The sequence below is a fragment of the Quercus robur genome, chromosome 7 (assembly GCF_932294415.1).
Source record: "Quercus robur chromosome 7, dhQueRobu3.1, whole genome shotgun sequence".
Taxonomy (NCBI): domain Eukaryota; kingdom Viridiplantae; phylum Streptophyta; class Magnoliopsida; order Fagales; family Fagaceae; genus Quercus; species Quercus robur.
In genome coordinates, this window is record NC_065540.1 from 31,818,310 (window position 1) to 31,835,371 (window position 17,062).

At 36.1% G+C, this 17,062-nt stretch overlaps 1 protein-coding gene across 3 annotated transcripts in view; it reads right to left on the reverse strand.

Annotated features, from left to right (window-relative positions):
* LOC126693113 (polyribonucleotide nucleotidyltransferase 1, chloroplastic) overlaps positions 1-14,104 on the reverse strand; it is a 68,776-nt gene extending 54,672 nt beyond the window's left edge. The window contains exons 1-5 of one of the 3 annotated variants that reach the window (XM_050388992.1): positions 13,672-14,104; positions 11,348-11,416; positions 10,294-10,400; positions 10,154-10,196; positions 1,386-1,469 (exon numbers count right to left, since the gene is read on the reverse strand). In XM_050388992.1, coding sequence (XP_050244949.1) covers positions 1,386-1,469; positions 10,154-10,196; positions 10,294-10,400; positions 11,348-11,416; positions 13,672-13,968 — 600 coding nt within the window. In that variant the 5' untranslated portion in view covers positions 13,969-14,104. The remainder of the gene's footprint in view (positions 1-1,385; positions 1,470-10,153; positions 10,197-10,293; positions 10,401-11,347; positions 11,417-13,671) is intronic. The other 2 variants (XM_050388991.1, XM_050388990.1) reach the window with 2 other exon arrangements.
* Between the last annotated feature and the right edge of the window lie 2,958 nt (positions 14,105-17,062).

A 17,062-nucleotide genomic window follows, 5' to 3' on the forward strand; every position in this document is an offset into this window, starting at 1 on the left:
TCCTATGGCTAACGGTGGTTTGGGGATATGGAAACTGACTACCTTAATAAAGAGTTATTAGGAAAATGGTTATGGCGCTTTGGAAAGGAGGAGAATTGACTTTAGCGAAGGGTGATAGCTATGAAGTTTGGGGAAGAGCAGAGGGATGTATTTCTAAGTTGGGAAGGGGTGTTCATGGTTGTGGTTTGTGAAGGAACATTCGTAAGGGTTGGGAGGACTTTAGACAACATATCCAATTTGAGATTGGGGCGGGGAATAGAGTGAAATTCTAGCATGATTGTTGGTGTGGGGATCAACCTTTTCGAATGACGTTTCCAGTTTCGTAAGGGATAGCCATTAATAAAGATGAAGCTTCTGTTGCTTTATCCTTGTCTAGGTAGAGGGAAGGGGAAAGGTGGCCTTAGGATGTGAGGTTTACTTGGGATTTGAACGATTGGGAAGTGGGTTCTATGGTGGATTTTCTTCATTTTTTGGAAAATAATACCCCTTCAACTGATAATGGGGATCGATTGAGATGGACTAAGAAGAAGAATGGAAACCTTGACATTCAATTGCACTATAATGCTCTACGAGCTCCGTCACTTTTCCTTGGAAAGGTATTTGGGGAGTGAAGGCCCCTAGGCAAGTTTCTTTTTTTGCTTGGACCGTAGCTTGGATTAAGATACTCACTAGTGATAATATGAAGAATAAAGGGTTTGATTTTGTTGATTGGTGTTTCATGTGTCACTGTTGTAGGGAGATTGTGGATCATTTGTTGATTCATTGTAATAAGGCTCAATAGTTATGGCATTTCGTCTTCCAATATTTTGAGGTTTCTTAGGTCCTACCAAAAACGGTTTTTGATCTTCTGTTTGTTTGGAGAAATTTCCTGGGGAAATTAGTACCATTGTGCTTGTCATGGTGCATATAGAGAGAACGTAATCGTCATACTTTTGAGGATGTGAATAGTTCTGATGATCAATTACTTGCTTCTTTTAGTGGTTATTGGTTTGATTGTTCTTAGGCTTGGAGACTCACATCTTGTGACTCCATCCCTTTGTTTATTAGCTCTCTTCTTTTTTGTAGTTAGTCTTCTGTTTTTTTCTTTCCTTGTTTTGTACTTTTTGACTACTTTGAGCTTTTTGGGCATATTGTAGTATCTTTAATAAACTTTTTCTTACCTATCAAAAGAAAAAAACACCACTGGTTGTGTAAACTTACAAATTAAAGAAAATATCAGAGATCCCAATTTCAAAGCAAGCAGCTATTAGTCACTCCATTGTTTAAAAGGCCACAAAACACAAGCATCTGATTTCCAAATGATGCAAACTGAAACAATATATAAAGACAACAGAAAACTAGATATAAGAAAGGCATTCTTCAGGAGGAATAACCAGGGATTTTACCCAAGATAGTATCTGAGTCTCATGGTTGAAGCCCTTAAGCATTGTTGGGCGCAAAGGCCTATCAATCAATCTACAAATAAGAACCTGCACACAACAGAAAGTAAGGACTTAACTAATACAACAACTTCATCGATAAAATGGAATAAATTTTATTGTAAAGAATCAAATGCTAAACAATTTTATGCTACATCATGCTTTAACAAATGAAATAGTTCTTCAATTCTTATTACCGTCCTAGGTTGGAAGTAAGGAAATAGAATTAACAAGAGATGTCTTTCAAATTCAAAGCACCTAGTGAATTAAAAGCCCAGGGGGGAAAGAGAATTAAAGAAACAAAGAAGGTTAAGCAGATGAAAATGCAACAGCAGAAGCCCACTCCAACAGCGAAAGGAAATACACATCCAACCCATTAACTATTCAACCTAGTCCTAAAACCTGGAAGAAGAACCACAAAGATTCCATTCTTTGTCATTGTGAAACCACCATATGAAACAAGAAAAAAGAGTTACCGCTCTCACCATGCTTGCTTAGAGAAGTTGACTGTTTTAAAGAGTTCATTAGATAGTTAAAAAGCAAGACCATGTTAGAATCAACAAATTATGCTCATCTCCAATCCAATCGATTACGTTCAGCCAACTAAATCAAAGGCAATGGTAAAAGACTAAAAAGAGGAAAAATATCAACAATCATTTTCATGAATTTAAATAATAATAAGCTTGACGCAGCACAAAGTTTGCAAAGGGAATGTGTGCAGGAATTTAGAATCTGAATTCTGAACCCTAGGTTTCAGAACCTAAAGTTGCCTGGAAACAGCACCAAGTAACTGGAAAATATTTAACAAAATTTTATTCATCAAATCAAACATACTCCAAAATGTTCTCTAGAGCCTTTAAGTAGGTATCCAAAGATGAATCAAATAAGGAAAAAAATCATAATAAATTACATCAAATATGGAAATAAGCTCGTAATCAATTATATATTTAATACCAAAATAAAAAATAAAAAATCAAATCAAATCCAAAAGTCTCAGCATCAATCAACATTAATATGAATTAATTGGAATCAACTGGTAGTGGGATTCCATCATCCAGCCATGTGACGAGGATCAAGTGTATGATTTCCGCACCAACTTTTGAGGTGGGAGAAACTTGGCCGTGTCAAGTGTAACTCCTAATAATAAATTTTTTTGATAGCTTTCAAGAGGTGCTGTGGAAGAAGATATTGTGAATTTTTTCTGGAGTTTTATGAGTGTATGATGTTTAAGAAATTATTGGATATATCCTTAATAACTAGTGCCAAAAAGGGCCGATGCTTGCAATATTCACAATTTTCAGCAAATTAGCCTAGTTGGGATGTGTACAAACATATAGCTAAAGTCCTGGAAAACTGTTTTAGACAGGTGTTGGGGAAGCTTGTGACAGATTCTCAACAATGCATTTCTAGAAAGAAGATAGATTTTGGATTCAATTCTCATTCTGTACCCCAAAGGTTATACTCATACTACATTTCAAAAAAGCTTATAATCATGTTAATTGGGGGTGCTTAATTTACATTTTGGGAGGGTTTGAATTTGGTGAAAAATAAATGAAATGGATTCTTTTTTTCCCCCTACTGTTTGATTTTCAGTGTTAGATAATGCTATAATGGTAGTCTGGTTGGTTTTTTTTGGTAATTCCAGAAATTTGAATTTGGCAAGAAATAAATGATGGCTTATCATATATTTGATCACCTATATGTGACAAGCCATCAGCCTTTGCATCTGCAAGTGATGCGACCAACTCATCAGAAGGCTCAACTACCTTCATTACGTCTGCCGCTTCCACAAGCCTATGGGATTAGGAGAATAATCTGATCAACTCTCTAGTGCTATCCAATATAGGACCCAACATTGGGGTTACTTTGATGCACGACCAATCTGCAAAGTTTATTTTGATAGTGTTTGCAACACATTTACTCTATTTGAGAAAGAATATGAATCCCTTGTATTATGCAATCAATATTTTAGTCTTGCGCAAGGAAATTTTTTTTGATAAGTAAAAAAAAAAAAATAATAATAATAATAATAATTCCTCGCTCAAGACTAAAATATTGATTGCACATGTCATGTGTGATACCCCGAATTACGTGGATTGAATTGGATAGATGTGTGTTGTACATTGTGTGCTAAGCCCGACATCGAGTGTTCATTGGGTCTATCTCTCCCTTTCCTCTACTCTTGACATTTCTTTCCCTTGGAAACCTGTGTGGCATTCAAAGGTCCCACCTAGGGTTGCTTTCTTCTCGTGGACTGCCTCATTAGGTAAGATTTTGACTACTGAGAATTTATGGTATAAGGGTGTCGTAGTTGTTGATTGGTGCTATATGTGTAAAAAGAGTGGGGAATCGGTGAATCACCTTCTCCTTCATTGTCCTATTGCTTATGATTTATGGTCTATGGTGTGGGCTCTTTTTGGTCTTCAATGGGTTATGCCGCATGGTGTCTCTGATTTATTTTCGAGTTGGCAAGGTTCCTTTGGTGGACATCGGAGCATTGATTTATGGAGGGCTATCCCTCATTGTGTCCTATGGTGTATTTGGCGAGAGCGGAACTCAAGATGTTTCGAAGGGAAGGAGCGGTCTACTTTTGATCTTAAATCTCTTCTTCTGCATTCCTTGCTAGAGTGGAGTGTTTCCTTTAATCTTTTCCCTTGTTTTAGTTTTGTTGAAATGCTTGATCTTTGTAATTTATGTGTTTGATGTACTGTTTTCCATGTTCACCCCCAGTGTACCTGGGCTTCTTTTTAATACAATTCTGTTATTTATCAAAATAAATAAGGGGTGTGCATGGATCGGGTTAGGTCGAGTTGAGGGGTTTTTTCAATCCTATCCACCATGGTCTAGTTGAACAAAATCCAACCCAACCCAACTCATCACAAGGGTCCAATCCAACCCACCTAGTTCAGGTTGGACCCATTAGTTGGACAAATTTTTTTTAATTGAGCATTAGTACAGCACCAACACAAACAAAAACAAATTTATAACCTAATAAACATGAGTATAGCACTAATCCAACACAAACTATTTTATTAGTGTTTCAAAGTTTAAACCAATACAATAACAACAGATTTATATTGGTATTGCATCAAACCAACACAAATAATCAAACCAAATGACATTTCGTTAGTAAGATATCAGGGGATAATGCGGTTTGGTTAGAAAGACCTTTTGAGGAAGCTGATATTTTTGAAGTCATCAAGGAGTTTAATGGGGATAAATCTCCTGGCCCTGACGGTTTTCCGATGGCTTTCTTCCAAGCTTGCTGGGGGATTTTCAAATCAGACATCATGGCTGTGTTCCACCATTTTCATGTTACAAGTCAATTTGAAAAAAGCTTGAATGCAACTTTCATTGCTCTCATTCCTAAAAAAGCTGCTGCGGTGGATGTAAAGGACTTTCGGCCTATCAGCCTTGTTGGGGGGGTTTATAAAATTCTTGCTAAAGTTTTGGCCATTCGTCTTCGCATGGTTTTAGGAGAGATCATCTCAGCTCCCCAGAATGCCTTTGTTCTAAATAGGCAGATTCTTGACTCCATTCTTATTGCCAACGAATGCCTTGATAGTAGATTAAAGTCTGGTCAGCCAGGGTTGTTATGTAAATTGGACATAGAGAAAGCCTTTGATCATGTGAACTGGGGTTTTCTTACTCAAGTGCTTGAGCGTTGTGGCTTTTCTGTTAAGTGGAGGTGATGGATTTCTTTTTGTTTATCTATGATTCGTTTTTCTATCCTTATTAATGGTACTCCCCATGGGTTTTTTGGAAGTTCAAGGAGGTTGCGGCAAGGTGATCCTTTGTCCCCTTTGTTATTTGTGTTGGTTATGGAAGTCATCGATAAAATGTTGGATAAGGCTGTCCATGAAGGTCGTTTGTCAGGTTTTAATGTTGGTGTTTCTGCTGGAAGGTCATTGATGGTTTCCCATCTCCTTTTCGCTGATGATACTCTAATTTTTTGTGATGCTAATATTGATCAAATGTTGTTTCTCCATATGGTGCTCATTTGGTTTGAGGTTGTGTCTAGTCTAAAGGTAAACTTAGGTAAGTCTGAGCTGGTAGCTGTGGGAGCAGTTCATAACATGGATCTCTTGGTGGCTGTCTTAGTCTGCAAGCAAGGGTTTCTCCCAATGAAATATTTGGGTCTCCCTTTGGGGGAAAAATTTAAGGACAAGTCAATTTGGAACCCAATTTTAGAGAAGATGGAAAGAAAATTAGCAGATTGGAAAAAATTATATTTATCCAAGGGGGATAGAGTCACTTTAATTAAAAGCACTCTCTCTAATCTTCCTACTTACTTTCTTTCTTTATTCCCTATTCCTGCTTAGGTGGCCAACCGAATTGCTAGGATCCAGCGGGATTTTTTGTGGGGTGGCCTTGGAGATGAGCCTAAATTTCATCTGGTTGATTGGTCTACGATGTGTTCTCCGCTTGCTTCAGGTGGGTTGGGGATTAGGAACCTGAGAACTTTCAATGTAGCTTTATTAGGGAAGTGGTTATAGAGATTTGGCCATGAAAGGGATGCTCTTTGGCGTCAAGTGATAGAGGTGAAGTATGGTTGTGATTGGGGTGGTTGGTGTTCTAGCTCTTCCTCTGGTCCATATGGAGTTAGTTTGTGGAAAAATATTAGAAGGGGGTGGCACTCTTTATCTCGGTTTTTTCAGTTTGAAATTGGAGATGGTTCAAAAGTGTAGTTTTGGCTTCATAGTTGGTGTGGTTCTTCTTCTCTCGCTGACCGCTATCCTGAATTATTTAGGATTTGTCGTAGCAAAGAGACAAGTGTGGCGGATCTAATGAGGTTCACCAATGGTGTCCTCCATTGGGAGATTCATTTTTGTAGGGATGTGCATAATTGGGAATTGGAAGCTTTCCGGAGCTTCATCAATACCATTTATTGCACTCCTGTAAGGGGGTTTGGAGAGGATAAGAGATGTTGGCTTCCTTGTAAGAGTAAGGGGTTCACGGTTAGCGCTTACTATCATCTCCTAGTTGGCCATAGTGAGCAGTTTTTCCCTTGGAAAAGCATTTGGAAGCAGAAGATTCCTTCTAGAGTGGCTTTCTTTGTTTGGACCGCTGCCTGGGGGAAATGTCTGACTATTGACAATTTAAGGAAAAGAAAGGTTTGCATTTTGGATTGGTGTTATATGTGCAAATCAAATTGTGAATCTGTTGACCATCTTTTCCTTCATTGCCCGATTGCTTCGGAGTTGTAGGATATGGTGTTTGGTTTATTTGGAGTTTATTGGGTTATGCCAATGTCTGTCGTTGGGCTTTTAGCTTGTTGGCAAGGTCAATTTGGTCACCATCGTAATGGAGATATATGGATGGTTGTTCCTCATTGTTTGTTGTGGTGCATTTGGAATGAGAGAAATAGCAGGTGTTTCGAAGACAGCAAGCGTTCCTTGCCTAACATCAAGCTTCTATTTTTCAGAACTTTATTGGACTAGTTGTCTGTGTGGAGGAATCATCATTTATCTTCTATTTTGGATTTTCTTGATTTTTGTAATGTTCGTTCTTGATTTGTTCACCCCTGTATACCCCCTGTGTACTTGAGTGTCTCTCTTTTTTATCAATGAAATTTTTTATTACTTATCAAAAAAAAAAAAGATATCAAATAGTTCTATCTCAACTCAATGGAGAAACAAAATAAACATGAAATGGTCTTTTTATTGTGATTCGGGGTGATACTAATTCCCCATTTCCATGAAAGGGTATTTGGACTATTAAGTTTCCTAAAAGGGTTGCTTTCTTTATGTGGATACGAGCTTTAGGTCGGATCCTCCCGTTGGATAATCTTATAAGGAGGGGATTGCCATTAGTATATTAGTCTTGTATGTGTCAAAGGGGGAATCATTGGATCATCTTTTACTTCATTGAGACGTTGCTCATGCCCTGTGGGGGGTTGTGTTTCAGATATTTGGGATTCATTGGGTCATGCCAGGGTCTGTTGCAAGTTTATTGTTTTGTTGGAGGAATTGGTTTAGGAAGCATGGCTCAGTCATTTGGAAATTGGAATATGGTACCAAGTTGTTTAATGTGAATGTTTGGAAGGAGTGGAATCATTGCCTTTTTCAGGAAACCAAAAACTCCTTGGATCAATTAAAATCTATGTTTCGCTGCACTCTTTTGAATGGTCAATGTGGTGGGGCTTTTCTAATTGTTCATCCGTCCTTGCGTTCCTAGATTCTCTTAGATATGCTATATAATATTTTTGCATTTTCTTTTGTTTCTTTGTGTTCGCCATTGTGAACTCAAAGTTTCTATTTTCTCTGATTAGTAAAATTGCATAAGTTATCCATCAAAAAAGAAGACTGGGCTTATTATGACATATTTGCTCCAGCTTGAGGGGGAGTGTTCTATGAACCAGAAGAATAAAAAGATAACTTAGTTGATTTGAGGTGACTAGCCTCTTGAAATTGAGAGGGAGAATAGATTTTTTGGGTTATTTTTTTGTTTAATTCTCATTAATGCATTCAACATGCATAAATAGCCAAACTTGAGATAACTTTACCAACAAATCCTAAAACATAGAAACCAATCATATCCTAAAACATAGGAATTAATTTGAATACAAATAAATAACAATACTAATCTATCTAGGAAGCCTTATTTTATCACTAAACTAAATTCAAATAATTTATCCAACACCCAAGTCATAACATTCCATTCCCCTTCAAGATAAATCTTGTCCTCAAGATTCTAAAACGTGGAAATCAATACTTTCTTACTCCACATCCTTCTTCCCCAATTAGAGAAAACTCGACCTCGAATTTTAAAGTGTTGAAGGATAAGAATTTGGATATTTGATACTTGCACCAATTCTTCAACCACTTTTGTGAGCACCAGAAACATAAATGCATTGCTTCCCACATCCTTGGACTCATCGGGAATGACAAAGTCAATGTGTGGGATTGAGGTAGACTTATTCGTAAACACAAGAAGATCCCTTTGATCTATCTTTTCTACTTCGTTGATCCTTTGATCTTCAAATGCAATTTTTGTAACAAGTGCACCCACACCCAAATCCGTGCAGGTGCTTCCTAGTGCACACATGATGGGCTTGATGAGGCATATCTTCTTTTTTTTGGGTGCTACATGTGGAAACATGTGTGAATGGTTTGATGGATACTGTGAGTTGGGTTTTGGATTTTTTTTTTTTTTGGGCTTATAGTATTCAGTGGCTGGCTATGGGTCAATGCACTGTGGTTTTGAAAATATTTTGTTGTGTTGATGATGGTGCTAGCTAGATGTTTCGGCGCTTGATGAGATATGTTGATGCTTCAAATGGATCAAATCGCTCTGATACCAAATGTTGTGAACCGGGAAAATAAAAATAAAACTTAGTCGATTCGAGGTGACTAGCCCCCTGAACTTGAGAGGGAGAATAGACTTTTTGGGTTAATTTTCAACTTCATAGTTTTTGATAAGATTTTCAACTTAATAGTTAATTCTCATTAATGCATTCAACGTACATAAAATAGCCGAGGATGAGATACCTAATCAACAAATCCTAAAATATAGGAACCAATCCTATCCTAAAACATAGGAATTAATTTTGTTACAAAATAATAACGATATTAATATATCTAGGAAATCTTATTTTATCACTAAACTAAATTCAAATAATTTATCCAACAATTGGCTAATATCCTATGAGTAGTACCATTGTTTTTGCACTCTTCTACAAGAGTCTAGAATATAGTAAAGGTGAGGCGTCCCCACCAAATTTCATTTTCAGAATGTTCCCATCCCTTTGTAACTAACTCTCGTAAAGAAGTGGAATATAAAGGTTAAGGGTTGTAACAATTTTCCTTAGCTCCTCTCTTTGAATAATCTTCTTCACTAACTCTCAACAAATCAAGAAAACAAAAAAGAAAAACTAATACTGTCCAAAGCAGTAATCCAAAAATGTAACGATTTAAGGAAAACAAATTTTATCACAATCATGGAAAGTTCAAGTTCTACCGTTCCTCTCCCTCCAAATAAATAGTCCACATAATGCAGACGGGCTTAACATTCCAAGAGAAACTGCTTTTGTGTCATCCGAACATCCCACTCTAACAAAGATTTCAACAACCTTCCACAGCATAACCCAATGAAAGCCAAACACTGTCATGCAATAACAGAATTAAGTAGCAAATGCTCAACTGACTAAGGCCCAAATTTGCACATACAACAACAATTTATAAATCTAAGTCTTTTACGATGTGCAAAGTCATGTGTCACTAATTAGGCATTATAATTAATAAAGCATCAACCAAAAGCTTTAAAAAAAAAGTATTTTTCAAGTAAAATGCCCCAAGAAAAGAACGAGTTAACAACCTTTTGCACTAAAAATTATTTGTTCTCACTATTCTCAGCCAATTAGATTTTCACAGAAAAACACAAAGCAAGCCTTCATGAACTTTCCAACACAATCCAGTGTTTTTTTTTTTTTTTTTTTTTTTTTTTTAATAGGTAATAAGACTTTTATTGAAAAAAATTGAACATCATGTTCATGATGGAGAACACTCTGAACAAGAAACAGATACAATATAATCAAGAACTAAAGGAAATAGAGACTAAAAAATTAGATAACGAAATACAATTCATACACCCCCAAATACAAGCCCAATGAAACAAAGTACCAAAGAACAATCATATTTTTTAATCTCAAGAAAAATATCCACATTTAAGAAGACAGCTTCAACTGCCAGCTGGGATTATATGATTTCTATTACTCAAAAGTTAAGGCCTAATACCTCGTGATCTTTTGTCCTCCCTTCTCGTTTGAAAAACCCACCACTAAGAAAATAACAAACATAAGGTGTGTAAAAAAAAGTATTCTTTCATGAAACAAATAAAATAACTATGAAATGGAAAACAAAGATGCAAGACACACCTAGTCCGACCTGCTGCAGAAAAACGCTCTTGATAATTAACAAATAAAGGAAAAAAATCTGAAGGCTCACTTGGAACATCAGCCATACAAACAGATGTGTACACGATCTGCAAGAAGAAACATACATCTGTTATTTCTTCAGAAGCTGGAAAATCCCAGATTCACAGTTACAATTTATTAATTACCAGGTTACACCTAAATGGAATCTCATTGCAAATAAAATAATTAATACATTTATTCCTTTTCTACACAGTACAACATGGTTATGTAGAAACCTATTTTTGTAATAAAATTATATACATACATATATATATATATATATATATTTATATCACATCTTATGATTGTATAAAAATATCATCCATATACTTCCGGTGTACTAACAATAAAGTTAAACTACAAACTTTTTGAATGAGAAAGAGCATCTGGATCTCACTTGAGGGACAATGTTAAGCACATTATTACCAAAAATCTTCACTTATTAGTCGAGATAATTTTTTTTTAAAAGAGAGACTAAAGTACACTTTTGACCCTTAAAATTTTGGATTGTTTTCATTTTGACCCTTTATGTTTCAAAATTTCATTTTGAAACTTCATGTTTGATTCAGTTTTCATATTGGTCATACCATCCAACTCCTTTAGTATTCTAATCATTAAGTGCCAAATGAGTGCTTAGTAATCTAACCGTTAATCTGGAATTTAACAATTAGATTACTAGCAAGATTACTAGCAGAGATGGACAGTGAGACCATTCAGAAAACATAATCAAACATGAAGGACTAAAATAAAATTTTAAACATAAAGGGCCAAAATGAAAACAACCCCAAACTTTAAGGACCAAAAGTGTGCTTTAGTAATAAAAAAATTATAAATAATTTAATTAAATTAAAATTATTATAAAAAAAATATTAAAAAAAAATCTTCTTATCTCCAAGAATGACACCACAAACAAATCCCCTATGGGTGGAGAGAAAGACAGACAGCGCTAGAAAGGTATGGGTTTTATTTGTAATTATACAAGAATGTAATGCTGATGAGCAAAGGTGGAACTTACAGTTTCTCCATCTGTTACTGTAACAGCACCACTAGCTTGTCTTCCTATGTGGCCTGTCTCAACCAAAATCTGCAAAGATCCCAAACAGAAATTAGATATTTATTCAAATAAGCGCTATTCAGCTACCCTTTCTTATAAACATGTACACCAAATGACCAGAATTCTAAATACAGTAGAAAATCCAATAAAAAGAGCGTTCCTGAAAAAACAAAATTTATATTTTACTAGAATTGAGGGAAACCTCATGTAACACAGGATTTGTATACAAAACTCTTCTAAAAACTTACTGTATTCAAGAATTACAATTAGAAAGAAAATGAATCAATAAAAGATACATAAGGAAGCACATCAATAGTGCTAAAGCACAAGAGACCACTCAAACAACAATCACAAAATATCAAAAACGCCAATTTCAACTCAATAATTGACACTGAAATACCATTAAAAGTAAGATTATTTCTTTCCCCCCAAATTGTCAACATTAAGTATAAAGGGGACATATTCCAAATGAGAGAACTCATGTGCCTAAACTAACCTCTCCACCCAAAGTGTACATCGATCACTTTCATTAGCATTGCCAATTGGACTCCAAACATAGAGGATACATAAGACCATGACTTGTTTGCCAATGCATAATGAATTAGCAAATGATCCATAGTTTCCACTACACTTCCACATACAGCACCAAGATACCAAAATAATATTTCTTTTAATGAGATCATCTACAGTTAATATCTCTTAATGCATGGGAATGGCATACCATCTGAACTTCTTAACATATCATTAAAACAACAAACATAAATTTACCATTTCAAATTAAGCATGCACCTCAAACAATCAAAAACTTCATATATTGGAACATTATATTAACTCCCAATCACAAACACCTTACCATTACAAATTAGGCATGTACCTCAAACAATCAAAAACTTCACATATTGGAACATTAGAATAAAAAAAAACATAAATCACTTAATCAACTGACTCTAACTCGTTATCACAAAAACCTCATACAAACTTAAATCAGTTATTCATGTTTGTGATGTAGAAAAAACAAGGAAAAGGGGCAATGGGGGGAAATTGTAAAAGAGAAAAACAGATCTAAGATGCTGGAGCGACGTGAGAAGAAGAATAAGAAGTAGCGTAAACATGCTGGCAGCACCAGCGGCAGTGGCGTGAGACTATAAGTCAGTATGGTGCATTTCAGCTCTTTTAAAAAAAAAAAGCTAACAGGGGAACCATTAACTAAGATAAAGAAATGGGTCGTGGAGATGCAAGTAGGAATCCAATATGTAAAGAAGAGTCTCTCAATTGACATGCTCATAAGCATTTTCAATATCCGGCTTGAAGATAACACCCATAATATGACTTTTAACCCAACCATCCATGCATTCATTAGCAATAACAAGGGTAATAATGAATCTTCTTATTTCAATCCTTTGGAACTGTTAAAAGAATCGGAGAAAAAAAAATTCCAATAATTAGTTTGGGCCTACTATCTCAATAAGACTAAAGCAAAATTCCCTTAGTTGCTAATAGCAGATTAAGGTCTTCTGCTTAGAATCCTAAGAAGTGTAAGAGCAAAATCTTCCTTCTTTTTGTTATGGTACATACATTTGCCTAAGGTCAAATGGATACAAAAGGGAGATTCAACGAAAAAAACCCACTCAAAATAAATAAAAACACACAATAGATGAATGAAACAATGCAATAAACATGGTCAATCGCCATACATTTTCTCAATATTTAAATTACAAATCACTCCAAGTAAATGACTTTAAAGCCTGATATCCAAACCTTCAATTGCAACAAGGACCAATTCTAAAATATTCTGTGGCTGCACCTCCACAAAAGATTGTAAGAGTATATCATTAAAGACCTATTTTGAGTGAGAGACATACATAATCTTAAAGCACACAGTAACAATTCACATGGCATTGTTAATAATTCAATACATATCTTCTATTATTATAGAAGATGAAGTTCTTTTTGAGCTAGAGGCTAGAGCTCGTCGGCTTCAAATTTTAGGTTCTTTCAGCAACTTCCTCTTACTTCTAGTATCCATAGTTGTCAAAATGTAAATTGGATAGTGTATCATAAGATTCACAAGCACTTAATAAAAAAAAATTATATAAATACTTTTTTCCCCTCAATACGATATATATACTTACAACTATTTTTTTTTTTTCCCTAAAGAGTAAAAGCCACCATATCCTAAAGCCTATTATTATATTTTCAGTTACACAAAAACAATTTCTTTCATTTCAATTCGATAAAAATAATAATAATAATAAGAAAAAAAGAAGAGTTTAAAGTTGAGTTACATGTCTATCACCGACGGGGATTTTGATAGAGTAAGGGTGAGGAGAACAGTCGGAGTCGGAGTCGGAGTCGGAGTCCAAGGGTTGATGTTCTTGGAAGGCGGCTCCTGCTCTGATAGTAGCACCAAGAAAGGTTTTGGTGGGTAAGAAAATGTGAGATGATGAAGATAATGATAAGGAACGGAACCTGGATTTCTTTCTGGTGAGGAGGCGACGAGGGCAATTTGAAGGGGTGAGAGTGAGGGTTCGAGAGTAACAGGGAGTTTTGAAGAGGCTACTACTGCTAGGGTTTGCTAACATTTTCTCTTGATTCTTGCTTTGCTTCGCTTCAATGAGAGACTCACTTCACTGGAGTAGAAGGCCCTACGCTCTCAGACTTTATCCGCTTTTTCAGTTTTACTTACAGGCGCGCGAGGTTGCCATTTTTTTTTTTGTTTTCAATTTTTCCTTTTTCTTTTTCCTTTTTCTTTTATTTACGCCCAACGGATTTGGGCCTTTTTTTCAGTATTCAACCCCTCTTCGTGACAGTACTAAAAACTCATCTTACTTCGGGCTCCTTATGAAGGTGCAAAGACTTTGGTTATGGGCTTAAGGAGCTGGGATTTCCAACACATTAGAACACATGCAAACGAAGCAATTCACACACTGGCCCGTAATGCCATCCACTTTATTATTGACTCCGTTTAGATTGAGGAAATTCATCTCTGTATCTCTGATATAAATCTCAAGGTTAGTTTTTATCTTGTTTGATTCTCTTTGATAGTAAAATCCTTTAATAAAAATTATAATAATCGAGTTAAGCCACGCTACATACGGTTGGTTTCAGAGTTAAGAATTCAATACCCCTAACTTTTCCAATTTTCCATTAGAATAGTGAAAAAATTAGAATTTATACAGAAAATGACATACTGCCCCCCTCCCTCAAATTTCAAAATTTGATCCCTCAAAATCTAAGATTTAGACTTTAGACATGCATATGCCACACACTTTCTTACAATAAATGCTCACATCCTGACGCATTCATGTGTTATTCTTTAGGATAAATTACATCACATGCGTTCATGCATTGCACATGCCCATGTATTTATATGTCATCACTTAGGATAGATTATATCTTGTGTGCACTTGTTCACGTGCATCTCGTGTTTATGCATTCATATGTCATCCCTTAGGGTAGATTACATCACATACATGTTCATGAATTGCACATTGCACAGTACACCAGCCAAGGCATGTGAGAATGCTGACGTGATTGGATCCATACCCTACACGTGGAATGGCTATGAGCAAAGGAGAGGAAACATTGGCTATAGGAAAAGATCTTTGGTCCGTGCCAACGGTGTGATCATCTTGGGAAAGAGTGAGATTTGCACCTAACATAGACACCCAGCACTTACAAAAGGGAGATAGTGACCCTCTTTGGTCAAAGGTTATAAAATCCTTCCCTTTCATTGGCTATGCTTGTGCTGGACCACTGTTGGGGATACGGGCATCACTCTCAATGCCCCTGATGTCCCTTTTCTTGTCCAAGGATTGTTCCCCACATAATGGCAGGGTCACTTTTCACATCGCTACACTGACCTTGGCGTGCTTACTCTCTCCTCCAGCCATTACACAGTACAGTAACTGTATTAGGGTTCAAATAGGGAAATCACGATTTGATATCTATCTTTTGTACCTAACAACATTCCTCGGACTATAAGAGGAACACGTTGCTAGATTATTAGGGTAAGAACCAAGATAGGACATTGGAGAAAAGAGTAGAAAGTTTGTAAGGAAGTGAGGTAGAGAAAAGACCTCCCTTTTAGTAAGAACATCGTCACTGTACAAGGGAAACCTTAATTTTTCACATAATAGAGAGCTTGAAAGAGTAAGGGACATTCACCCTTACTCACCTGCAAGGGTAGCAGTATGTTATAGGCAGAGGGTTCAAATGAACCCCCTAACCCAAAATTTTATATATATATATATATATAAATATAATATTTAAAAAAAAAATTGTTTTGAACCCCCTGCAATACAAATTTGCACACCATCACCATGAACCTGGCCCCTTTTTTTTTAAGCCCAACTTAAACTCTGAAAAAAAAATGGTCTTTAATCTCTGAAATAAAAGGCCCATAAATCAAATTTTGAAAAATCATTAAAAAAAAAAAAAAAAGGGTCAAATAAAACCTAAGAATTTGCAATTGCCTAACCTCCAAAATCTCTCATTATCCTTCTTCACTCTCCAAACCCAAAGGAAAAAGGTTGCCTCTGCTTCACACACACAAAATCTGTTGCTACATAGCCCTCACAATCTGTCGCCGCCTAACTATCCCAAATCTACTGTCGCCACTACCACTTGGTCTGCCTTCTACCGTCGCTTAATCTGGTTTTTCAGCTCTTTTTTCCTCTCTTTCTTTCATTGTGAGAGTGTGTTTATAGTGTTTTGATATGCTATTTCACTAAATCTGTGTGAGTGAATCAACGTGTGTGTGTGTGTATGGAGTTATCTTTTGATTTTTTTGTTAAGTTTTGAATCTTGGACTGTGTGGTGGGGGGGGGGGGGGGCTATGGGGTTAAGAATTGTGTTCTAATATTTGTTGTTGAGTAACTCAACTTGAGTTTTGAGTCTCTAAGTCTGACGGTGTGTGTGTGGGCCTGTGGGGGCTAATGGGTTATAGAACGTACAGTGTTTTACTGTTGTTGAGTTTTGAGTTTTGAGTTTCTTTACTATTGCAGTTTTGTTATAAGTGTTTGTATTGGTCTTTAATCTCTGAAATAAAAAGCCCATAAATCAAATTTTGAAAAATCATAAAAAAAAAGGGTCAAATAAAATCTAAGAATTTGCAACTGGGTAACCTCCAAAATCTCTCATTATCCTTCTTCACTTTTCAAACCCAAAGGAAAAATGTTGTCTCTGCTTCACACACACAAATGCTGCTGCATAGCCCCCACGATTTGTCGCCGCCTGATTGTCCCTAATCTACCATCGCCGCCACCACTTGGTTTGCCTTCTGCCGTCGCTTGATCTGGTTTTTCAGCTCTTTTTTCCTCTCTTTCTTTCACTGTGAGAGTGTGTTTATAGTGTTTTGATATACTATTTCACTGAATCTATGTGAGTGAATCACTGTGTGTGTGTGTGGAGTTATCTTTTGATTTTTTTTTTGGTTAAGTTTTGAATCTTGGATCGTGTTTAGGGGGGGGGGGGGCTGTGGGGTTAAGAATTGTTGTGTTCTAATATTTGTTTTTGAGTAACTCAACTTGAGTTTTGAGTCTCTAAGTCTGACCATGTGTGTGTGTGTCTGTGGGGGTTAATGGGTTATAGAACTTATAGTGTTTTACTGTTGTTGAGTTTTGAGTTTCTTTACTGTTGCAATGTTGCTGTAAATGTTTGTATTGATTTGATATA